We start from the raw sequence: 25,619 nt of genomic DNA, 5'->3' as shown, positions 1-25,619 counted from the left end.
CTAATCCTCTATCGTAAAATTCTTCATAATTTGAACTTATGTTTAATTATGAGGCACACTCTTTTGCTCTTGACAGTACAAATGGTGAGGTTTTACTATCTTTATTCTTTGATTACAGTGAACAAAGTTCAAGACAATACATTCCGATGTTAATAAAAATAGTATCAAATAGTATCAGATTTAGTTTTTAAATAAAACTCAAAATGCTGAACTGAAGGTGGCTCTGTAGTGTCTACACCTGTTCAAACCTTCTAAGATCCCACCCAGACTTATGCCGCTAGACTAAGTGGGTGTCATTTCAAACACCCTTAGATCCTGATTACAGATATTCATCTGTGAATAAGGTATTTAACCACTAATTCTGAAACAATTCTACACTTAACAGGTCAATATAAGCAATTTAAATTTGTTAGTCCCCAGAAACTGGACAGTCAAGATATACCCAAACGAGATTAACACATAGTGCTTTCTACTTCAATCTGAACACAATTATCAATTAATTCTCCTGGTGGAAAGATTAAGGCTTGTGTCAACAGCCAGTATTTCCGCTGGGCCTAAAATTCTCACATTACTGGGTTCTACTGGGATAGATTTGCTGTCAGGTCGAGACAGGAGTTACATTTCCACTGAATTATATATACTACATTCTCAAGAAAGATTCTAGAACTGGTTTGAGGCAGAGGTCACAAATACAGTTAACAGGTTAAAAATCAAGTGACATGTTGTTTTACACTGATTTTTTTTGAATAAAATTCAATAAGAGGTACACGTTTACTCTTTAAATATACAATGATTGTGTAAATTAGATTTCAGCTGAAAGGACAATTCAGCGATTCAGATAAAGCTCCTAGAAACAGACTGAAAATGAAGCCAGATAAACAATAATAGATCCTATGTCTACGGTCATGCCACCCTGAACAAGCCCGATCCCGTCTGATCTCAGAAGCTAAGCAGGGTCAGGCCTGGTTAGTACTTGGATGAGAGACCAACTAGGAAGACTAGGTGCCGTAGGCATAAAAAAAAAATAAGGGATTGTAAGCTGACAAGTTCCTTGCAATCTGTGAGGTCCACCAAGGGTGCTGCCTCACCTAAACGAAAAAAAGAAAGAGATCCTATGGAAGTCCCATTTATCCTTTATCCTTCAAAGATTATATTTTCTGATCCAAAAATCAGAACACATGGTTTGTCAAAAGATTTTCCTGTGCTACCCCTGGGTGTAAGAGTTAACCTGAAATATGATTTTACTTTCCTAATGCAAGGTACTGTAACTTCCGAGCATTTTAATGGTTTATGCCAATATAACAGAATATATGAAATCTACCAGTTACTATGGTACCCAAGTTACCGTAACCGTAACCGAGAGCTTTCCCTACACATATTCTACTAGGAGGGAACTGTGACTCTCTTCTCCTCCGGCATCTCTTTCAGGAGAGGTTAAGGGACAGGGATGGAGGGAGATCAAACACCACTGACTGAGTCCCCTTAGCTGCCAAAAGTCCTATGTAGAGATAACTTTGCTACCTACCCCTCCACTAGAAGTTAGGGACACAGGGAGTTGCAGTGCTACTACAGTGACAATTTTAGGATCCTTCGAGTGGAAGATCAATTCCCAGTCACATAGGACAATGACCCTGTAGTAGCTCTGTGCTGAAGAAATCCCTGTGTAGGAAAAATGCTACTATGAACAAACAGAAACATTATGTCAGCAACCAAGGGCAAGCAGGCAGAAGATGAGTTAAGCACAAACTCACACTAAAGTTTCTGATTGGTTTCTTTCCCCCAATCCAGCCTCGGGTCCTGCTTTTAAGCCAAGGCCCATGACAGTAGTGACAGGGACACTAAGCAGGAAAACTTGGAAGGGTTGTACCCTTTTAAAAATACCTTTGCTTAAAAACACATATATCCAGTGATTTGCAATTAAGATGTGAAAATAATTAACTACTTAGTAGTTAAGTTTTACTAATTATCGTAAGTTATGGCCTCCTGGGATCAGCAGCTGTACATATGGAAGTCAGAGTACATTTCTTAAAGCTTTTTCTGAATGTTTAACAGGTCTCTTTCAGTGTTAATTGCACTTAAAAACATCTGTTTTTTTCATTTAATTTCTGTAAGCCGTTCATTTTTTTATTTATAGATGGGAAAGGGGTCAATTTATCATTTGCTCTATAGCTCTCCGAATTCGATAAAGATTCCGCGCAGATTTGTGTGGCAGGTACCAGGGGAGCAGCAGAGTACAGCTGCTTCCTGGGGCAGAATAAACTCGTCGTGACGTTCAGAGTTTGGACTGCAAAGGCTTCAGGTACTTGTAGAAAGATTTATGGACCTGTAGGGAATGGAGAGAGAAGAAATTACTGATAAGGAGCTTGCAATGTAAAAGAGCATACTTTTCAGCAAGAAATTAGCTGGACCTTATTTGGATCACGATCCAAAAGAAATGAGCCAATTGGGGAAATCTGGACACTGGCTAGTTGATGACATTAAAGAATTATTGTTAATTTGTTTTGCTGGGAGAACGGTACTATGGTTGTTTTTAGAGAGTCCTTATCTTTTAAAGATACATATTAAAATATCTATGGATAAAATTATCTGATATCTTGGATTTGTTTCAAAATAATCTTCAAGATGGGGAGGTGGGAGGTCTCAGATGAAACCAGCTGGCAATAAGTAGACAGACGTGGAGATGCATTACAGTAGTCTATTTCCGTATAGGTTTGACAATTTCCAATTAGTTACTAAATAGTCAAGGAAATTAAAAACCTGCATATTATAAGAATGACTCAGTTCCCTTATGAACCTGTTCTCAAATAGTGACTGTCTGAAGTGGCCACGTGAACTTTCAAAGTTTTCACAGATGGACCACTCTTAGAGCTTTCTCCCGCCTTAATATTTAAATGAAGAATTTCAAAAGGTAAAAAGACACTGTTCTTTTTTTTTTTTTTTACCTCTTCTTTGTTTAGTGGGGATTTCTTGGCCCACTCAAACAAGTTCTCATACACATTCCCATCATAGCGGCCAAGTACAGAGCCCAGCGACATATCCTGAAAATCAAACGCATCAACCAAAGCAACAGCATCTGGGCGAATGACGGTCAGTAACTCCTTGATACGCTGGTGTACTTGGGCAATTTGAGAGTCTGTCAGAATGCTCTCCTGAATGAAACAAAACAAGAAAACGACATATATATAGACTGACAGATATTTACATATATATACATGCATATGCAGCTATGAAGTAGACCACAATTACTTTTCTAAACAAAACAAAACAAAACAAAAAACCTAAACTTAGAAAATACTGACCTGAAGAAAATCCCCTGCCTTCTGACTGATTCCGTACAGAGAATATAAGAGACATAAATTCCTCAAGACAGCTTGGATGGATTTATCTTGAATTTTGGGGAGTTTTTCTGAAAAGAGCTTAACTGTCACATAGTGGCAATGTGCCTGCATAAGAAGAAAACACCAAAATGTGAGAACCTTTGGAAAAGACTCGGCCTGCAAGGACAGCGAGGAGGGTCTCTGCACTAAGACAATGAGTGAAGGGTGGGGCATGGGGGAGGGAGAGAGAACTGTCACTGACCTCGCTTGCTCGAACAAGGTCGATGGAACTGAGGTTCCAAGCGACCTCCTTACTTTTTCTGTGACTCAGTTCAGCTTGAAAGGTTTTCGCAGCAATTTCTACTAATCTGTTCAGAAATGAAGGAAAACTGAGGCTTGGAGGAAACGATCAACAGCGCCCGCTCCTTCCTTCTCCCCAGAGGCCCCCACGGCTGCCTGTCCTAGCCCCTGAGGGGCCAGCTCACCTGGCTGCTCGGAGTTTATACGCTTCCGTCAGGCTGTCGGGGCTGCTGATATCCAGCACAGCCGGCCAGACCGCCACCTGCTGTGGCTGGATGCGCTGACTGGGTAGGTCGTTCAAGTAGGACACCAGGCCGCACAGCAGCTTTCCTGAGCGCACCTGGTCATAGCTTTTCATCAGGAACCTGAAAATCATCAGCACGCGAGCTTTCGGGGACCGTGCTTCTTGTGAGACAGAAATAAACGAACCCTTGAAAGGACGTTAAGCTATGTGACAGGTGATTCATACTTGCTAGTCTGACACCAAGATAAAAACAGTGGGTCGGGATAGAAGACAAAATGATGTCTTTTGGGAACAAATATAACATGAAGAGAAAACAAGGGAATGGGAACGGACGCGAAGGACACAGACTCTTATTAGCGGACCAGGGTAATCACGATTTAAGATTCTCACCTAGCCGTCTGCAGCATCATGACAGTGTTTTCTCCCTCGAAGGTGCAGGTTGGGGTAAAAGTGACGTAAATACTGGGGAGACCGCTGCAGTGAGAAAAGCCGTGGCCGCCACAAGCCATCCGACAAGCTTCAATAGCACTGCTAGCCGTCCAGGTGGTGTACGCCTTCAGCCCGGCAGTGAGCGCGTGAAGCTGAAGGGGGAACAGCACAGGCCATCAGGACCTCTGTGGCGCTGACAGTCCGACTTCTGATGAGAAGTGCATATCCTCGTCCACCGGTACTAGTCACTTTCAAAACCACTTGCCACGCACGTAACTGAAGCAGCGTGGTCACTTGACTGGCCTGAATTAATAACACTCCCACACTCCCTTCTGAACAGTTCTACTGGACAGGAAGTCACCGCTCATGTTCCTCTGATTATTAACAAATGACCACCACTCAATCCTTTGATTAACAAATTGCTACAGCACTTCTGAAACTTAAAGAAAAAACTCATGTTATCTTCGTACCTACTCCACTTTCGATCAGAAAAATTTCTGTTATCTTTTGAGACATATGGACTCCCAAGAAATCCCAATGTGTAGTTTCCTCTGGACATTATTCAACAGGCAAATATGAAAGAGAAAAGTGCCCGCCAGTGAATGAGATTAAACACATACCTCGGGCAGCTCACTCAGGTCCCCTTGGCCAATGTCCTCATTAATCCGATGATAGGTCTCCTTAATGTATGCGGCCACAAAATGGAAGGCATAGGCAGTGGCCAGGAGTGGAAAGAGTTTATATTGTTGGGTCTGAAAATCCAAAATCTGTGGTTCTGGTTCACTAACGTAGACAGAAAAAGAAAAAACAAATGAAACACTTAAACAGAACTCACCGTGTGCCAGGTTCTAGTCTAAGCATTTTGCTATATTAACTTTATTTAACTCTCATAAAGGCCCTGTGAGGTTAACACTTATTATCTCCGTTTCACAGATGGAAAAAATGAGAACCGGCCTGCAGTCACACAGCTAACAAGTGGCAGATCCTCAATTAAAACTGAGGCTATTTGGCTATAGGATATATGAGCTCTTAACTGCCTTAAGCTGCCTTAGGTAAACAGAATTTTCTAGCTGTGAAGTTCATATCTTTCTTAGTCTTTTCGGTATGACTACGGAAACTACATCTTATGGCAACGTACAAAATCAAAGTTAGCTAACTTCACTGGAGGAAGGCAATGTTAAAGAGCTCTAACCCGCGAGATGGCTGAACAGACTATATTTTGGCTACAGTTTTGGAGAAGACCTAACATACAGTTAAACAGTTAAAGTCTAAGGCAGTCTGCTCTTAGTAATTTCTTTACTCTTTCTCTAAGGGGAAAAGGTTATCAGGGAGTCTCGCCCAAGGGAAGGTGGAAGTAGGAATAAACCCTGGGCACGAACGCTACAGGGAATCGAGTTTGTTGTAGCTCTCACCATATCCAATTTGTAGCTGTTGGTAGCAATCAGAATTTTCACATTGCCTTCACCATTTTGAACATTTCCTAGAGCTCAAGTAACGAGTACTGTTTTCCTGAGAAGGTTAAAGATAATAATAAGATGGTAGTCTCATCTTTCTCTTAAGAAAAGGAAGTCTAGGTTCTGAGTACCAGACCCAGTACACTGGCATCTTAGTTAATTTTTCGGCCACTGCATCTTCTCTGGACCGCATCAGGGAATTCTGATATTTGAACGGGCTCAAAGCCAGGTCTTCAGGACGAGCATATCTCAGACTCCACACTTACCCTGGCTCGATTTCAGACTGGTGCCTCACGGCGCTGTATCGGATGGCAATGGTGCACGCCTTCGATAGGCACTGAGCGGCATCTTTCACAAGGACGGACCTGACAAACACCATGGTCCCGTAGGTCAGCTTGTTACTCACGGGTTTCACGTACGTGCCGTCGGGCTTCACCTGGAGAAGGAACATGGGACTGAGGCTTCCTTCTGTTAAACCCAAGAGGCAGTTTAGGCCAGTGGTTCTCGAATGCGGTCCCCAGAACGGTAGCATCGGCATCGCTTGGGAACTCGTTTGAAATATAGTAACTGTCCCCACCCTGACCTATTATTAAATCAGAAACTCTAGGGGCCAAGTAATCTGGGTTTTAGCCAGCCCTCCAGCTGATTCTAACGCATCCTACAGTCTGAGACCCACTGGTTTAGCAAACCAGAATATGCTCATTATATCTGCCAATGGCTTTTGATTTTACTGTTCTAATAAAAGAAGCATCAGAAATAAAACTGTGTTATCACCTTCTAACCCTGTGGTTATCAAAAGCCACTGCAAGCCCTGCATTTGACACCTCTGCTCCTGTTTTCTGTCTAAGTGTACCTGGGCGTACTTCATCAGCATGTTTTCTCTGGGAATACGGTAACTGTCCATCTTCAGGTAACCATTATCCACCTCATCATAGCCAAATTTGGGGCCAATGTCACCAACGGTAATACCTACCACAGATGAAAGGAAAGTCACCAGATGTTTACGCTCTGGAACCCCTGGCTTTCCCCCACTCCTCTTTACATGTGTATTATACTTGTTACAGGAAAAAGCACTCGGTTTAAGTTTTCACCTCAACAGCAGATGAATAATTCTAACCTGGCAAAGGCTTGTGGGTTCCCATCTCACGAATGGGTACAATGAAGGCGTGTAATCCATAGCACTTCCCCTTAGTGTAGAGCTGGGCAAGCACTATCGCATAATTTGAAGTCTTTCCAACTGTGACATCAAACGGAACAAGAGAGGGAGTGAGCAACCATTCTTACAATTTCAAAGAACAGAAAGAAAAAAGCAGGGAAAAGCTTACGTCAAATGGAACGCTAGACTCTATCAGTAACCTGGCCAACTGTGCCCGGGAGCCTTTCCTATGAGTGTCGCACACAGTTTTCAGGAGGAAATCTACTTAAGCCGATAGTTATTACAATTTATTGAATTCTGGCAAAGCAATCGTCCATTTTATTTTTTATATATGAGAACTTTTTACTGAGATATAATTGACACATAATACTGAGTCAGTTTAACGTGTACAATATGTTGATCTGATAGCCACTCTTCATTTTAAAAGATAGTTTTACTTTATTTTCCACTCATTTTCAAAAAGAAAATTTAGTATAACTATCAACATATTTATTTAAATTACTTCCTTTTTCTCCCTTAAGGCAGTGCTTTCCAAAACACTGGCCACTAGCCACTAGCCACTGGCCACACGTGGCTATTTGCATTTAAATAATTATAACTGAATAAAAGATTCAGTTTCCCGGTCAACTAGCTACATTTCAAAGGCTCCGTAGGTATATGTGGCTTGTGGCTACTATACAGAACAGCAAAGATAAAGAATATTTCCATCACTGCAGAAAGTTGTACAGGAGAGAGCTGCTTTAAGACATTTTTGGTTAGTATATCCAGAAGTACTTACCTTCTTTTGCGTGACAGTTTTTTTCTTATGAAAATGTAGTGTCACATATTAAAATACATAATATAAATGAGAAAATTCTTCAACCACTGACACTATCTGAGATACACATCCTAAGGCAATGACTCAGAATAGAAGGTGACATTACAGAAGTTTCACGTCAAAGTCTATTTATAATAAAGATTTGGAAATCAGTCGAATGCTTTTCGATACAGAAATGACTAATGGAACAGGGAATATGAAGTTATTTTTAAAAAAGACAACTGCGGAAACGAAGCTAATACATGGAAACGTTTCAGATGAAAAACCAAGAAAAGAAGAGTAAGAGACAGCTGTCCTCTCTGTGCTTTGTAAAAGGTATAAACACCTGGAACACGTTTAAGCCTTAAGAATTTTTTCTCTATTTCGAAATTATATTCTCATATAAGCTCTACATTCGAAACATAATCTTATGATAAATCTTGAAAACATCCAACAACTGTTCAAAGTTCACTTACGCCCACCAGGCCACCACTTGATGGAGGTCACGGTAGGACTATTGAGAACGAACTCCTGGGTTTCGGGGTCGTAAGTGGCTGTGGTTTCCAAGCCTCGAAGATGAGTTCCTAAGGAAATCACAGTTACAGTTACTTCAGACAAAATATGCGGAAAAACCGAAACGTGGTGAAATCTCCCGCCCAGTCCGTTAAGCTCTAATATCTTGGAGAACAGTAAAATCTAACGACAGCAAAACGTGTAGATGAGCTACGAACGGTTGATGACCAAGATACATAATTTTCTATACGCAAATTAGATAGTTCCAATAAATTGAAAATAGAAATGTCAAGCGTGTTCCATGTCTATACTCGGTTTAGTGCACCTTTATGGCAGTGGATATGGAAGTTATTTCGATAAACCCAAGAAAATGTAAAGGCAGCTCAGAATTACAGTTTCCTAAGATCCTAGGATATGAATTTCACAGGAACGTCGACTGCCCTTTAAACCCATCTCTAAGTTGTGAGAATGCCAATTTCAACTCACAGGTATCATGTCTACCACACCAACCATGAAGAATCAGCTAACGTGTGACAGGAAGCGACTCTAGTTAAAGTTCTTGTAAACTGAGAATTTATTTCAGAATGACTGCTTAAGTAGAGAATAAGAACTTAAAAAGGTATAACCATCATGAGCAAAAGACCTAGAACAGTGACTTTTTCAAGTCGAGTGTGCCCTGCAGATCTCCAACGCCAGGCCTTAACTTTGTCCTGGCTGGCATACTCGTGTGACAGGAAGAGTTCCCAGTTTCATATGTTTACTGGAGCAGGATGGGGATCTGTGTTTTAAATTTTCATACAAATGTGCCAAAATTCTTTGAAAAGAGTTACAGAAAAATGTTCTAAGTGACGTCCTCAATGTTATCCTAGAGCCAACGCTGAGAACTGTTACCCAGCTGCTTTGATGATGCTAGATCTCATTAAACACTCAACACTCTGCAACGTTCAGAAACTTCCAGGCTGAACAGTGGACATGGCCAGTGCACGTGTGATCCGCAAGCTTTCTGAGTGGAAACCAAGGAACTAGACACAGACGATCAGACTCCTTTCCCCAAAGAAGCTGTTTTAGAAAACGAGGTAACCATAAACAGAACAGATAATGACAAAATGTTTTCAAATGCACAGCTGAACCAAACAGTAGTCCACTTTGAGTCTTTTGAAGATCCTAAAAAAACACTATTTGGTGCCAAAGCTGAAAGCCAAAGCAACTATAAAACGAAGATGAAGTTGCAAAGAAATAAGGAGCAAATGGTAAAGACACATCTGACCAGGTTCTGAAACCGCTGAGTAGAAGAGAAGCCAGAAGCGAATGAATGACAAACACATATATGAGTTCAAAACAGAAGGAAAAAAGCAGGTGAAAGATGGAAAGAAAAAAAGGTGGTAAATAGTGTGAAACCAAACACCCAGTTCAGCTTATCTTATCTTTTCTAAACACTGACCGAGTCACCTTCAGAATTTTATTGAATTCACTGAATCGAGGCACACATAACTTCAAGGTACAGAATGCTGCACCTTTTGGTTACGTAAGCCACTCATGTCCCGTCAGGAAGTCAAGGAGCACACACAATCATTCTGCATTTCTTCTGGAATCTGCGTGAGTGTGTGAATGTGTCAGTAAGAATAATCAGACCGTAACGAAGAAAGGTGGGTTCGGATTCCACACACACACAAATTCTACAGCACTCCAGTGAACTTGACAACCCCCTTAGTAAATAAGGCCTGATGCGTAATTTTTGAACTTCTGGAGAACCATGAAAAAAAAGTCAGCCTATCTCTGTGATAACTTAACCTTTAATTTCCACTGTACAAAGCAATGTCTTTGCCAAGATGTGTCTGTGTGAAGAGCCTGGCGTCTGCACAGCGATCGCATTTCGACCGCAGATGCCTTCGCTAACCTGTGCCGGGCACTTCACACAGGCCAAGCTCACAGAGCCCCGCTCAACCCAGAAGGTAGACTGAACGCATCGTACCATGACCCATCTCTGTCTGTGCGTAAGTGCCAATGATCTCCAAGCTCCAGGCGGGCATGAAGAAGCGCTCCTGCTGCTCCGCAGTGGCCTGGTGAAGTAAGGTGGGTAGGAACATGCCTAAGTGAAGATCCAGAGGCGAAGGCCCGACTCGGTTCATAACGCTTCAAAGGAATGCCAAGGGTGGGCATTGGAGAGAGGAGTCATCAGGTGTGAGCGAATCAACAATGAGAACAGATAAAGCAGGAGAGGGAGAGAAAAAAAAAAAACCTTCCGTAAATATGAGTAAGCTGGGTAGGCTTTACAGCGGATGGGAGCACTGCCTCCTTCTGCATTACTTTGTTAAGTCCTGGCAATTGCCATTCTCCTAAAGTTGGTGACAAGTGTTTTCTGGTACTGCTCGTCTTTAAAATCATTCTGTTGGGCAGGACTGGCTGCCGATTGCCAAGCTCGTACAGCACAAAACCACGTGAGCGAGGCAGGATTCCAGCCCTGCCATTAAATCAAGGGGAATGAAACACTTGCAGAGGTCGTCTGCAATGGAGACTTGAAGTTGGACAATGATTTACTCTGATGAGAAAGTTGAGACCAAACATACTAGTTCTCTTCGAGGAAAAGTTTTTCCTAGATGCAATTTCGATAATGCTGGAATCTTTTGTTTGTCCACAAAACATTCAGCACTGATCCACATTTGTCACCTGACTGGTTATTTCATTCGGGTTCATCATGAACATCCAGCCATGTGCTGCTGAGACAATTTAATGCAAAAGGTGACATTGCTCTTCATCTCTAAATCACAAAAATTAAAAGACATGCAATATCTCGTGAAAACCATAATTACAAATAACAGATTCATGCGCAACAGACTCTACTGTGATTATATATGAGAGCTGTCACTAATGACAATAAACACCTTGGTACATTTTAAATCCACTTTCTAAAGTCATCCTTTTCTAAATTTAATCGATTCTACATTGCTCTTCTTATTCTCTTTAGCTTAGAAATGAGCCTAAACGACATTTCAGTTTTAAGATCTCTCGGTTTGGGGCGGAGGGGGAGATCTCTTGGTTTGTTGCATAAAGGGTGAAGGAGAAGACACCCAGGGCACCCTATCCAGACAAGGACTGACCGGTTACATCTTCCAATAGGATGGCCCTTGCTTGCTCTCAGCTAACTGATCACATAAAAATCAAAGAATGTTGTGACTGACTTCCTCGTTTTACAAAGAAATTAACGCTGATATGAATTAAGTGCCTTCAGGACAAAAAGACAATGGCAAAACAAGGACAGGAATCTTATCACCCAATCGTATCTTCTCGTCTAGGGCTACCGGGCTGAGGACAATGATGAGGACCCCAGAAAGAGGTGCCCAAACCAGAGCAACTCTCAAGCCCTAAGATGTCTCCACTAGTGGAAACTGGGTGAAGAAGGGTCCACAGGACCGCTAGGACTCTATAATCATTTCAAAATAAAGTTAAAAAGATAGTGGAAATTTGGAAGAACACATCCATGGGATGACAGTGACTTTCACTCACAAAAAGAAACGCCAACTGTCCCATTTTTAAAAGAATGGCTCTTAGAGAGAAAAATAAATGTATGCTTAGGACCTGAAGAGAGAAAACTCTTTGAACGAGGACTGAAAACTATGGCCTGGAACCAGCCACTTTTAGGGCTGAAAGGCTGTTGTGCATCACTAGAAACCAAAGCAGTTCCTGCTGAAGGAAGGGCCGCTCTGCAGCACCATGGGACACATGGGAGGAGGTTTGCATCGGTGCGTATCATGAACTGTTATGGGATAATACCCAATACCGAGGGTTCCCACAAAGTACACTTAGCAGGGCAGGCGTTAAACGACTATGGTCAGAAACTGTTTTGAGGCTGAAGAATGTTTTCAAGAAGAAAATGTCTGTGTCTAAGGCTGTTCAGAAGTGGATGGAATTTAGAAATGTTATAGAGAAAGCGACCTAGACAACTATTTGACTTAAATAAAGTATTTGTTGTAAAAAGTTCGCTGCGCATGATAACGATATATTATTTTAAAATAACAAAGCACCAACATTTTACTTGGTGAAGCACTAGAGTAAATTATTTTAAAACCATAATACCAAAAGGCTTTGCCAGTCTTTCCTTCTGTGTGATTTCTGGCTGGAAAGGCTGGCAGTCAATACTGAGAACAAAATGATTAGATTAATAATATGTGAGAGGAAAAAACCAAAATAGCATTTCCACGAATAGCATGATTTGAATCCTAGGAAATCAACACAATTCCATCAATAATAAATGATTTTAGAAAAGCGGTAGGTTATAAGGGAAAAAAATCACTGCATTCTCATCGATTAGGAGTATTCGAATAGAAACCCCACTAGACAGATTTACAAAAGGAACACAATATTTAAAATTTAAGTAACTTAGGCTCAGAAAAATGGAGATTTAATTAGGAAAAAAAATAAATATTAATAGGATGAATAAAAGAAAATAGGAATAAGAGATAAGAAATTGCTAATTCTTGGCTGTAAGGACTAAATAAAGTTAACATTTCCCAAGAAAATAAAAGGGTTTAATGTAACAAATTTTAAAATCCTGTAGAATATATTTTAGAATTTGACAAATTGAGATCAGAATTCCTCTAGAAGAACATGTATATCTTGAAAGGTAACAATAGCAGGCTTACCCTATTGGATTTTTAAATATCTTACAAAGTAACAATGAGCCAGAGTTTAGGATATTAGGGGAAAAAAACAAAGAAATCAATATATTTAAGGTTCTAGAAGTAAACTGAAACTATTGTAAAACTCTAAGATGAACCAGAAAGAACATAACAATGGAAAAAGAGCAAACAGTTAATAAACGTAATAACACTGTGTGAGAGTCATTCCTCACTCTATAACATACAAGTCAAAGCAATAAATATAAATCAAACAAAAAAACTGGAGGAAAATATAAGAAAATGTATACCTACTCAGAGAAGGAGGCATTGTACACACGAGGCCAAAACGTTTAACAAAACAGAAGGCAATAGAAAAAATATTGGAAGGATACGATAAAATCATATAAAATCAATATGCATATCCATTGAATCAATCCTCAAAGGAGAAAGTCCCAGTTTATACATGGGAAACGCCAGACAGTAAGCCAAAATACGTAATAATGCCAGGCTCGCTAGCATTGGAAAATTAAAACTTTAAGTCTTAGATATACATTAATATAGCAAAACAAAATTGAAGTAACCATGCTGATAGGGTTATAGAGACACAAGTATGCTAATAAGTTGCTAAACATATTGTAAACTGGTTCTATGTTTCAGGAAAAGTCTTTATGCAATAAAAGCTATAACACGTTCGTTCACTTATTTCTGAGAAAGATATTCTAAAGGCATAACCCCGAAGAACATAGTTTTTGTCAAGAAGTTGATACTGTTATTTATAAGAGTGGGGAAATTAGAATAGTACCAATAATTCTAGACAGCAAGTCTCACGGGAAGTCCAACAGGGAAGAGGCTCACTTAGGAAAAAGGACAGGGGACCGTCGGAGAGACAGAGTAGTGAGGATACAGGGGAGAGAGATTAGTGACTTACAAAATCAAGTTTATTATTTATTTTTCAAGTTTCAAAGGAAGAAAGGTGCTTTATTTCATATTTGAGTATCAGTGATGGACTATGCAAAGATACTGCTCCATCTTTAAGGATGATAACTATGTATTATAGAAGCTCTATAACAATAATAGAAAACACCACGCAAGAAGAATCCCTAGGAAGGAACCAGAACTTGATCAAATATCTGTGAAGACCGTACATACGACCTGCTCTGCGACCCGGAGAAATGTCTGGTCAGAGTGATTAATGCTAGATTGTGCCACCAGTGCTAGCATCCCAGGGAGAGGGCGCCCTTCTCAGCCAGAGCTCTGCCTTTGATCAAGGATCACAGACCCACAGACCAAATGTGTGTCAGGACTGGTGTGCCTATATAGAGGTGCATATTTAGGAGGAAAGACACATTCTAGAAGGAAGAGAGAAAACTGGTGACCAAGACTTTCTGCAGGTGACCGAATTTTAAGATTCCTGAGGATCCTGGAATGCGCCTGAGCAACACTCTGTCTCTTCGCTTCTCTGCGGCTACGTAGAGGTAAAAGAATCCCAAACTCCAAGTGACAGCCAATTCTGGGAGAACACTTTAAATAATCATTGTTGGCCAATATTCCAAAGTCTCAGAATTTAAAGAGTCAAAGAAATCTTCATCTTCTACAAGTTGCTCTACTGCTAATTTCTTTGATGTTTAAGGACTTTTATGTATTTGATATAAGGTCATATACTGTCACACGATGCAAATTAACTAATAAACTGGCTTCCCTGGGAAAAAAAGACAGAGTCGATGAAGCACAACTAACACCAATGTGAACTAACAAATTCCAGAAAGAAACAAGACCTAAAGTACACTATAGAGATTAAGACAAAGTTGGTTCAAATATCAAGAAAATATCGGAAAACTAGAAGCAATAGCAAAAGAAAACTACCAAATGCAAACTCGCCCAGAGCAACGCAGGACCTCAGTCCAATTTCTGGGCTCCTCAAACCAGTAAAGTTCAAGTCTTCCTTTCCTCCTCTCTTCCTTCAAAATTTAGGCTAAATATATATTTGAAATGTATTTTATAAACAGAAGTAGAAGGATCAGACCAGCTAAAGAAATACATCAGACCCATTCAGACTCAGAACAGACCACGTCCTATGCCTCCTATGAACGGCATGACTAGTAATACATCCTACAATGATAAACAACGGAAGAAAAAAAAGGGTTCTATACCACAAACTGATTTTGAGATTACGACAGACACAGACACGGACACGGACTGACACGGACACGGACACACACACACACACACACACACACACACACACACACACAGCCCAACCTCCAAGACAGAAAGACTGTATGAATGTTATCTTCCTTTCCTAGGACACCTTTCTTCAGGCTTGGCCATGCTGAAGCTAGAGTCTTGGGTGTTTGACAAGGTGTTCGCGACACACCACCACCAGAATCTGCAGGCCCCACGGAGGTTAACGATAAAAAACATTTTCTTAAACCAATTCACAAATCAAAATGCACCAGATGAAACACAAAAATGAAGCTTTCCTGATATGTGCATTCTTTCCTCTTTCCCTTTCTTTACTTTTATTTATGTAGTAGAAGTGACACAATTAAGAACGAGACTGGACAGCTCAAATTCAAGACACTCAAACCTGGCAAGGGCCTCGTCCATGAAAATAAACCTACTTCACGACGAGACCAAACACAAAACTTTTTGAAAGTAGCCAGGCTTTTAGGAACAACTTAACCAAAGGTTATTGGTAACGCAAAGTCCATGGACATGTATAGTAAAGATGTATAAAAAGAAGTGAAGAGAATCATGAATTTATTTCAAACCACCTCATAACCCTGCCAGTGGGCAATGGAAGAGGAAGACATTTAACTGCTCTAACCCTCTGCCCCCATTCAAATCCATGAAAATCAAAGCAGAGTCATCGACGAGATGTGGCTGAGGCATTAACCCTCTCAAGAATTTCCAACCAAGACTTGGACAGACACCAGCACAATGGGGCGCAGTGCCACATTTTCAACCCCATCTTTCCGAGCTGCTCATCATCCGTTGAGATGGGTACACGTGGCAACTGAACCAGTTTACAGGGCCATGGCCTAAGAGAAGACGAGGCGCTGACTTTTAGTTAAGATTCAGCAATCTAAAAATAAAATCCCAAGTGTGTCGTGGCAGAAAAATATCAAATGCCAGGAGCCATCTGTTAACTGAAGTCCTGAGGCGGGTTACCCACTGACCCTCAAATGCAGACTGACCGTGGCCCAATTCCGTCTGGGCGTAGGTGCCAATTATCTCGAGTCTTTGGGACGAAAGCAGCCATTTCTCTTGCTGAGCAGAGGTGCCCTGATTCAGCAAGGTTTGGATAAACATGAGGTAATGGAGGCTCACAGGTTCCACAAAACCGATCTGAGTTAGTCTACAGGAAGAAAAGAAAAGGATCTCAGCCTTACTCTAAAAACTGCGTTCCACCCCCATTCTCGCTAGACAGCCTGGCCCTTAGGACGAAGGTTCGGAAAACTTAAACCCCTTTCTTCTGAAGGTAAATGTAAACTTTACCATATTACTACCTGAAAAGCCGAGAGCAGAATCTGGCGGTAGCCTTTCTGCCCCACATCATTTCAGGGCCAGAATTCCGCTTTAATTCTATACTTAATTCGGGAAGCAAATTCCACCCATTGTTCTAGCCTAAAAACACCTCGTTTTTGGTTTTGTAGGTGTTATTTGTTGGATCGATTGGTTAGGTTTTTTGGAGTGTGTCTGTTTTTGCTTTATTTCATTAAAACCAAAACAATGCCATAGAACATTTATTTGTAGAGCTGTTAACAAAAGCGCCTCAGGAATAATTTAAACTACCTTTCTGTGGATAACGCAAGCAAACATCCAGGGTGGTAAATATATATCTCAGGACCAAAGCACAGATCCCTAAAGGTCTTCAGAGTTTACACGGCTGGGTAAGAAAGTAACGTGAGCATGTTAAACATTTATCACCAGTGGTCTCTGAAAATTACTCCAGGTTAAGGACACTTGAAATGTAATGATATTCTGTTTTCAACTATTTTCTCGTAAAATAGATTCTGTGAAACAGTCGAAATACAAATTACATACCCAGTCAGCATTGGCTATGTTGTTACAGATTTCATAGGAATCTATTTTGTTCTAGCTAGTTAGCTAGTTAGCTCAAAATGCAAAATAAATCTCTTCTAACTGATCTTTATGTCTTAAGAGATGAGTAGGAAGTGGTGTGGCCACCAGTTATCCCAGTCTATAAGTAGAGCATGAATTACAGCGAAGAGGGGGCAGGCTGCCAACTCACTTCTGCGGAGGCCCTGAGATGACTTCACCATCGTTAGGGTGGAAAAGTCACCTTTCCAAGGTGTGGGGACACACTCAAACATCCAAGCACTGCCCGAACAATGTTTTTTTGACCGTGAGGTGCTACGATTTTTTTTATACTAACATCAGATGTTAATCAAACTGAATGGAGGAAAAGGGAACGGAGAAGCATGAACAGAAGAGGTGAGCTGGCTCCCAAGTAATTAGGATTAGCAGTGATTCACTCCTTTGGTAACACACTTCACAAAACACACTCGCCTCCCTGAAGTGCGAGCCCAAGCCTCCTGAGTGCAGAAATCATTCTCGAAGCCAAGAGCTTCAGAGCACTCCCTAACAATCCTGTCTTACGAAAAGAGGAAATGCATCTACAAGAATTTCTGAGAAATATAAGTAGTAATTAAGGTGCTAAAAATGGAAGCAATATTCTTCAGACACTCCTATTCCCGTGAAGGAACTGAGGAGGTGTTGCGTGCACAAAGTGATGACATCGATACGAAATTAATTCTAGGAAATTGAGAAGAAGAAATACGTGCCAAAATAAAGACTGTAAAGTATTTACGTTCTTAACAAACATACTGAGATATATTTTTTTTGAGGCCACTGGAAAATCACTGCAGGAACAAAATCTGAGTGTTTTTAAGTTATGTTTACTCCCTCCTGAATATGCTTTTCTAGAAACTAGCGTTAAAAACCTAAGAAGGATAACAAAAACCATGACTGATTCTCATTAGAATTTTAAATTACTCTGAAGAACATTTACAGTTTTTTTTTTCATAGCAAACGGTATAGTTAAAAGACAAAATTACAGGAAAGGAGATTAGAAAAACAACTTTTAACATTCCTCACACAGCAAGGTCTTATTTTCTCAAGGACTGAAAAGTTCTTTTGTTGCTCAAATTGCCAAATCTCAAAGTATTTTAATAATACTTGAAAAAATTCTCACAAATGGTGTATTTTGATAGGAGAAATGGATGTAAAAGAGACCAGAAAATGTCCAAAATCCCCAGAAAGAGAAATATTACTGTTTTTCATGAATTCTAGCATGACTCCCTACCCCAGTTTTAGAATTTCAGAAATCCAACGCGTCTCACAATTACTGCTACATCATAGTTAATTTTCTTAGTGGTACATAAAAACATGGATGTAACAATCAATGGCAGGCTTCAACTTGATGGCACTCAGTAACTGGCAAGATTAATTTTCAATTCCCTCCTCTAACATATGTTGACATCCCTGTCATAGCTTAAAGATACTGAAAGGATGTCAAAGCATGTGTTAAAGTTTGTACTTTATATTCCCCAAACAGTAAGGTCTGTATCATGAAAAATAATACACAACTGGCTGGTGTCTACCGATCTTTAAACCACAGAAAGGACTCTGACTTATTTCATTGTGACTTCACTTGAGTCTGGTTATACATTATGAATCACCACAGATTATGAAATCTGACCAACTCTGAACCACACTGCATCAACCATCCAAAAGCAAAAAACAAAAGAAACCTCTCGTGTTAAGGAAGAATAAAACCTTACTAATATTTTAAGTCTTACAAACCCAACTTGGGTAATTCAGAAACATAATCTTCTAGGAGTTGCTCTATCTCAATATCCCCACAGCCATGAGTTACGAATATTAAAAATAAGAGCATTTCGAAGTTAGTTAGTACTGATTTGGGCTACCAAAAATAAATTAACTGTATGTTTCTAACTAAAATTGAAAGAAGTTCTGAGGGTAGTCCTAATGGCCAGAGTAAATTACTTCATGTTGATAATAATAACCAGGTCAAACTGAAAACACTTAGGATACCAAATGCACTAGTGGCAGCAGTATACAGGACGCAGGAAGAGTGCTGTAAGCATAAAAAAAAAATTAAAAATAAAATAAATAAGTAAGTAAATAAATAAAAGAATACAGGAGGAATGACTATTACTACATAAAGGCAGAACTTGTAGCAGGTTTCATTTTTCTTGGCTCTTGAATATCCATCATTTATATCATCTAAACTTTACTGACAAAAATATTGGCGTCCTTCTAAAATGCAGAAACCTAAAAGAAATGCCCAAGAACGAGTGACGTACAACTTGAAAGTGGCGTGAAAATGTGCCAGTTTGAGTCTTCAAACGTCTAGCACGATGAAAAAAGCACACCGCAGACGGCGGATTTGAGGTCTGGGCTTTCATCACAGATAAAAACTTGATCTACACGAAGATACACCTACTTTTTAAACCACATGATTTCATTGGGGTCTGAGATGCCAAAGTCTCTTATCTTTTTCACCATGGTGGCACTCTTCTTGATAGCCAACTCGTAACGCTCGCTGCGAGTGAGGAAGTTCAAGTCTTCATGCTGGAATAAGTCTGGGTCTCTGAGAATCAGGTTCTCTGGAAGGGATCAAAGGGCGTCGAGAGAAAGGCAGAAATTCGGGCTCGGTTACGCCTCTCTGAATTCCAGAGTCACGGCCACGCGGTCCCCCTCTCCAGTGGGGACCCTCCCACCCCGCCCCAGGCCGCCGCCGGAAGTGAGGCTCCCGGCTCCCCTAAAGCTGGGCCAGAGCCTACGGCCTACAGCACCCCCAGCACCCTTGGAGCTTCCTCAACGAGGGACGGGAGGCGGCCAAGCCCGCCGCGCTCACCGATCTCGCGGCGGCGCCGGGTGTTTTCCGCGCCGCCGTCCAGAATGTGCGTGAGCAGATCCGGGCTGAAGCTGGCGGCGGCCCGCTCCCTGCGCAGGTCCTGGTTCACGGTGGCCGCCATCGGAGTTCGAGACGACGGGTATCCGCAGCTTCTGCGCCGGCCGGGTCCCAGGAGCCACCCGAGGGCGCGCGAGTCCCCGCCCCGGCCCGCCCCGGCCCGCCCCTTCTCCTTCACCGCCGCCCTCCGGGGCGTGGCCCGCCGCAGCCCGGGAGGAGGCGGCGCCGGCGCCGGCGTGGGCACCGAGGCGGCGGTCGGCACCGGCGGCCGAGCCCCCTTCCCAGCGGCGAGGAGCCCCAGCGCGGCCCCCCGCCCCCGGGGCGGAGACCCCGGAACAAGGCCCAGAGATTGCGCGCGGAGAGAGCGAGGAGCGTTGGGTAACCCACCCCTCGCTCGGCACGTGACCACGCGGTGGGGTGACCCAGCGCGACGGGGACGCCCAGACCGGTCGGCGGGAGCGGGGGCGGGAGAAGGGGCGGGACAATGGGGCGGAGGAGGACTGCGCCTGCGTCTGGCGGCTCGCCCGCCCGGTGCCTTCCCGGCCGCGGGCAAAGGCCTCCCTGCGGGAGAGGGAGGAGGCCCCAGGACCTGGGGGTGATGCTCGTCACGCCACGTAGTCTCTGAACTGCAGCAAGCTCTTTGTCTTCCGTGCCTTTGACACCTTTGAGGTGTATCAGCCAGTTCTGTAGAATGTCCTTCAAGTCAGATTTGTCTGATATTTTTCATGATTAGAATCAGAATATGCATTTTTTTTTTGGTAGGAATCTCGCAAAAACGATATAGCCCTCTCAGTGCATGGTCTCCAGGAGGAACACGAAGATTGTTAAGTTTCTTCACTGTGAAGCGGGCCAGTTTTCTTTGTGTTTAATAAGTAAACATGAATATCTTGTTTCTCATCAAACATGTACTTGGCACTTTCACCCCCAGTGATGATTCTTCTCTGAACCCATTGTACTCTGGTGATTGCAAAACTTTTAAAGACGTCGTAAAATAATCATTTTAGTGGGTTACTGTGAAATTCATTTAGTTGGGATTACCTTTAAATTTGTCATAGGCTTAGTTCAAATCATGTATAATGAGTTTTCATGGAGCAACGTAGGCGAACAAAGAATTGTAGCTTTTAAAACATCAGTGAGTTGCTTCTGGGTTGGTCAACAGGTACTGGGAGAGTATTGTCCCCAGAGGGCTGGACGCCCCCACCCACGCCCCCAAAGAGTCAGTTCTACCGTATGATAATTTTAAAAATAAATAAATTTAGTGACGTAGTTACTTATGGCTTAGCTTATATATGGTGCTTGAAAGCAGAAAAATTACCTTAAAAAAAGATTCTAAAGTTTCAATTTTTTGCTAGATTAGACAGGATTGTCCCCATTATCCCAAATAGGAAGCACTATCACCTCTTGGCTGCTTTTTGTTTTATTTTTTGCTTCTCTCTCATGCCCATGATAATTAGGGGGCTGTCTCATTTTTGGTTACAGAAATGGCTGTGCTTTCTGGTTGCAGCAATTCAGAATATTTGCACTTAGGGCGAGAGAACTGGACCTGGGCCAGGTGCTCCTGTGCTGTACCAGCCAAACCTGTTCTGGGCACACTACCTTGAAATGACCATGGAACATGAGCTGGTGATCCTGCCAATGACCTCCTCTCAGAGGATGGTGAAACCAATTGTGCAGGCTTCTAAGTTACATTAAACTTCTAGACTAAAGCCGCATCATCTGATTTCTGCAAGGATCTTACTCGAGGTTACTTAATTACCATTTTCTTAGTTCATAATTCCACTTTCTTGTGCTATCACAAAATAATCGAAGGCTCTCATCTTCAGGATCCTTGTCATTGAATAATTATTGCTGAATCTCAGTCCACTAGCATCTTCTACACATGGCTTCTCATGTTACGGAGTCGCTCTCTCTCTCTGTCTCTCTCTGTCTCTCTCTGTCTCTCTCTTTCATTGGAGACGTTGTCATATGCGTGTATATAACGTCTTACCTTCTTAGCCTGCTGAGTGTTCCATTGCATTGTTATCACATAACTTGTTTAAACAGACTTCTTACTCTTTTTTTTTTTTTAATTATGACACAAACCCATAATCCCGATCTGACCATGAGAAAAACATCAGACAAACCTGAATTGAAGATCGTTCTACAAAATACCTGACCAGTATACCTCAAAACTCTCAAGGTCATCAAAAAACAAGGAAAGTCTGAGGAACTGTCACAGCTCAGAGGAGTCTAAGGAGACATGACAACTAAATGTAGTATCCCGGAGGGGACTCTGTAACAGAAAAGGGACATGAAGGAAATCCAAATAAAGTATGGAGATGAGCGAATAATAACATATCTGTATGGGTTTGTTAATTGTGACAAATGCGTCCCAATAATGTAAGATGTCAATTATAGTGAAACTCCGGTGTGATGTATACAGGAATTCTCCGTACCATCTTTATAGAGTTTTTAAAAAATCTAAAATTATTCCAGAATAAAAAGTTTATTTTAAAAAACATGTACAACTATGAAAGAGTGTTCAAATGTAGTGAAAAAAGATGCAGAACAGCACGTATACGTAATATAGAGGGGAAATATGTATCTCCTTTACATATAGAAGGGAAATAAAAAGTTTGAAGAATAAGCCATGCTCACTCGTTTGTGCATTCATTGGCTGTGAGTGTTTTCATATCCTAAAAGCTGAGCCCAGCCATTGTGACAGACCGGGTATTACTATCTGCCTTTTCTTCTCAGACCCTCTGCTTCAGGGGATCAAGGAGGGAGTAGTTGGCATAGGGATTGGCATAGGAACGATACTTCTCCACTGAGAGCTTCTGTATGTTGTTTTTCAGAATATGTGAATGCATAACTAATCAAAAAAATTTTCTTTTAAATTTTAACCCACCACCCACTGGACCTAGTCTTTTAGATATTGCTGATCTCAGCCGTCTGCTGATCTCCGCCTCGTGGTCTGCTTGGTTTATTAGGAATCTTCAAAAATCCATCTCGACTCTTTGGCGGCAGGAGCCCATGATGCTGCCCAAGCCTGGGATCTATTACTTCCCCTGGGAGGTCAGTGCTGGCCAAGTTCCTGACGGGGGCACGCTGAGAACTTTCGGCAGGTGAGAGCGATGATTTTTTCTCAAGGTGGGGGGATGTTTAAGTGGCCTAGTTCCATGCCAAGTGTATGGATCTCTCCAAATAGATTATTATTATCCCTCTAAATAGATCCATTTTATTTTATTGCATAGATATACCATAATTTATTTAAACCACAAGCCGTTTACTTAACCACACTCTATCGAATCTCAACAAAAACATCAACGTAACAGAATGGGGAAAGGATAGTCATTTCCTCAAATGTTGAACGACAAGCGTTTCATTTGTTTATCCCTTCGGCAGTGTTACTGAGCAAAGAAAAGGAGCAAACTACTCATTTATCCAATAACATAAATGCATCTCAAAACTATTATGCTGAGTGAAAGAAGCTAGACACAAGAGAATACATGCTATTATCAAATTCCATTTATATGAGATGCCTGAGTAGGAAAACTCGTATGTAAAGACCATAAGCAGGTCAGTAGTTGCCTGGGCTGGGAGATGGAGAGACCGACTTTCAGAGGGGCACAAGGGGACTTTCTGGGGTGACAGAAATGCACTCGACTGCAGTGGTGGTTTCGCAGGTGCCTGTTAATGCACGTGGAGACAGAAAACAGTTATTCTGATTTGTTGCTGCTATTTTTATCTTGTCTCATCAGAGTAAGGCTGACCATTTTCCCTTGGATTTACTGACCCCCAAAACCTTTTAAGCTTCGTGGCGGTTGCGTCTATGGATAGAAACGATCACACTTTCTCTGCCTTCCAGGTTGTGCCTCTATGACATGACCCGGTCCCGAGTCACCCTGATGGCTCAGCATGGATCTGACCAGCACCAGGTCCTTGTCTGCACCAAGCTGGTGGAGCCGTTCCAAGCCCAGGTGGGCTCCCTGTACCTTGTCATCGGGGAGCTTGGGCACCAGCAGGGTAAGTGGGGGCCTCGCACACGCTTTATCACTCTGGGGGGCAGTCCTTCGGTGACTTGGTTAGGACCGAGCCTCGCTTCTGACCCAACAGGAGTCCCGCCCCAGGGTTAACATTTCTTTCAGATCAGCCCGAAATTTCAGAGCCTCCTCGGGAACGTGTGATTGGGCTCAGAGCCTACCTGCCACAGGGAAGCGAGAGAGAGGGGAGAGAAACCCTTAGTTTCCGAAGGCCTGGTACTGGGAGGTTTCCCTACATCTTTTTGAAGTTACTCACCAGCCCTTAATCTGGGTCTTTATTATGGCTAGTTCATAGATTCGTAGGTGAGAAAACCAAGGCTCAGAGAGGATGGGGCTGGAACAACCTTCTGGGAAGACAGGGTAAGAGAAACAGAACACAAGAGAAGGCAGAGAGCGACATGGGAGAACCCCTGGCCTGGAGAGTTGAAGGCTGCTCTTGAAAACCCAGCTACTCACTTGCTTTGCCTCCCTGTCTGGCCCTCCCTGTGCCATTTTCCTTCACACGGTCGAGATCATACTATGTAATGTTGGATCTGGTTATTTTGGGTTAACATTACGTCTTAAGTATTTCCCCATGCCTTCAGACTTTTTCTAGATATAGTGTTTAATGGCTATATAATATTTTATAGATTAGATGTGTGTCCTCATTCACACGACCATTGGACATTTATATTGTTTCCGATTTTTGCCCTTATAAGCACACCGTATAGTTATAATTAAAGATATTAAGATATAGTCAGTAGAATATTATGCAGCCATTAAAAATGATGTAAATTTATACTAATTGACAAGAGAGGTTTACGAAATGTTACTAAGGAAAAGCAGTTTACCAAACAATATGTATCGTTTAATCCCATTTTTGTTTAATATACATTTTTTACATAAATGTAAAGTTTTTACATTTCGTATGTAAAAGTTTGAAAGATCATTTAAGCAAAACGTTAATAGTTATTTCTGGGTGATGGGATTATGGAATTTTTTTATAGTTTTATTAGCATTTTACAATGAAAATGTACTGCTTTTATAGCCAGAGTGGGGAAAGTGTTTTTCAAGATCTATCTAGATATATATTAAAAATGCTGCAGTTAATCTCCTCGTACACTAATCTTTGTCTATTTTTTGGTTATTTCTTTTGGGTAGTTTCCTAAAAGTAGAATTGCTAGGGTACAAACATTTATGTTTCTTGATTTACACTACCAACTTACTGTCTAAAAGTCACAGCGATTTTTAACTCTAGATGAAATGCACTAGGCAAAAAAGTAATTAATGTACTTTTTTGTAAATTAATTTACAAAATTTGCTTTTTTGTAAATTTTGTAATTACAAAAAAGTAATTCATTTAGTGCTTACTTTAATTATATTTCATAAAAGTTAATCATTATTCAGGCTTAAGCCTTGACATTCACAGAGTTCCTGCCCTCATAATTGATTTGAGAGAGGTATCAGGAGGAGGGGTGGGACTAGAGGCAAAGGGCCTATGCGTGAACGATTTTCTCTTTGGCCGTGGCCCAAACCCTCTGAGGCTCTCTCCTCCACTCCCTGCCCCGCAGTAAGCCCTAGGAGCTCCGGGAAACCGACTGACCAGTGTCTGAACCTTCAGGCCTGATAGCGGATACAGGGGCAACTTGAAACTGAGATGGGACAGCAGGCTGGGACAAGGGCAGGACCCGGAGTGGACATTTAGAATTATTTGTGGGAAGAAAATGAAAAAAAACTTTAAATTCAGCCCATGTAAATTTTTTAATTTACTGTGTTCATCTCAAATGTACGCAAACAGGGAATGGTAGACTGCACCTCCACATTTCCAT

The 25,619-nt window shown here is 41.6% G+C and overlaps 2 protein-coding genes and 1 pseudogene across 5 annotated transcripts; 2 read left to right on the top strand and 1 right to left on the bottom strand.

The window, feature by feature from the left end:
- Positions 1-69: 69 nt before the first annotated feature.
- Positions 70-19,931, bottom strand: ACOX1 (acyl-CoA oxidase 1). Of its 3 annotated transcripts, XM_039859494.1 has the most exons (15): positions 19,733-19,840; positions 19,319-19,481; positions 16,023-16,183; positions 10,182-10,342; positions 8,173-8,280; positions 6,862-6,981; positions 6,598-6,713; positions 6,011-6,180; positions 4,911-5,073; positions 4,252-4,442; positions 3,803-3,982; positions 3,580-3,685; positions 3,300-3,443; positions 2,943-3,149; positions 2,087-2,323 (listed from the first exon to the last, which is right to left on the bottom strand). In XM_039859494.1, exons 3-15 carry the CDS (start codon positions 16,085-16,087, stop codon positions 2,273-2,275), a joined length of 1,782 nt encoding a protein of 593 aa, XP_039715428.1. In that variant the 5' UTR covers positions 16,088-16,183; positions 19,319-19,481; positions 19,733-19,840; the 3' UTR covers positions 2,087-2,272. The 3 variants fall into 3 exon arrangements, with proteins under 3 accessions (XP_039715426.1, XP_039715427.1, XP_039715428.1); XM_039859492.1 differs by lacking the exon at positions 16,023-16,183 and having other exon boundaries at positions 70-2,323; positions 19,733-19,930; XM_039859493.1 differs by lacking the exon at positions 10,182-10,342 and having other exon boundaries at positions 2,085-2,323; positions 19,733-19,931.
- Positions 896-1,014, top strand: LOC120600410 (uncharacterized; annotated as a pseudogene).
- A 63-nt stretch (positions 19,932-19,994) lies between the features above and the next one.
- On the top strand, positions 19,995-24,091 carry LOC120600161 (CST complex subunit TEN1-like). Of its 2 annotated transcripts, none has more exons than XM_039859508.1 (4): positions 19,995-20,167; positions 22,693-22,893; positions 23,637-23,794; positions 23,917-24,091. In XM_039859508.1, the coding sequence occupies exons 2-4, from the start codon at positions 22,802-22,804 to the stop codon at positions 24,075-24,077; spliced, it is 411 nt and encodes a 136-aa protein (XP_039715442.1). In that variant the 5' UTR covers positions 19,995-20,167; positions 22,693-22,801; the 3' UTR covers positions 24,078-24,091. The 2 variants fall into 2 exon arrangements, with proteins under 2 accessions (XP_039715442.1, XP_039715443.1); XM_039859509.1 differs by having other exon boundaries at positions 20,031-20,167; positions 22,759-22,893.
- The last annotated feature ends 1,528 nt before the right edge of the window (positions 24,092-25,619 follow it).

The sequence above is a fragment of the Pteropus medius genome, unplaced genomic scaffold, assembly GCF_902729225.1.
Source record: "Pteropus medius unplaced genomic scaffold, Ma_sr-lr_union100, whole genome shotgun sequence".
NCBI lineage: Eukaryota > Metazoa > Chordata > Mammalia > Chiroptera > Pteropodidae > Pteropus > Pteropus medius.
The sequence above is the reverse complement of the archived record's forward strand: the minus strand, read 5'-3'. Positions and strand labels throughout refer to the sequence as shown.

Excerpts from the sequence above, each read along its gene's own strand:
- ACOX1 (XM_039859493.1), bottom strand. The coding sequence starts at position 19,853 with ATGGCGGCCACCGTGAACCAGGACCTGCGCAGGGAGCGGGCCGCCGCC. Across the intron at positions 6,714-6,861 it reads AACCCACAAGCCTTTGCCAG|GTATTACCGTTGGTGACATT; the intron begins GTTAGAATTATT and ends CATCTGTGGTAG. Across the intron at positions 2,324-2,942 it reads CCCCACTAAACAAAGAAGAG|GTCCATAAATCTTTCTACAA; the intron begins GTAAAAAAAAAA and ends CATTCCCTACAG.
- LOC120600161 (XM_039859508.1), top strand. The coding sequence starts at position 22,802 with ATGATGCTGCCCAAGCCTGGGATCTATTACTTCCCCTGGGAGGTCAGT. Across the intron at positions 22,894-23,636 it reads ACGCTGAGAACTTTCGGCAG|GTTGTGCCTCTATGACATGA; the intron begins GTGAGAGCGATG and ends TCTGCCTTCCAG. Across the intron at positions 23,795-23,916 it reads GGAGCTTGGGCACCAGCAGG|ATCAGCCCGAAATTTCAGAG; the intron begins GTAAGTGGGGGC and ends CATTTCTTTCAG.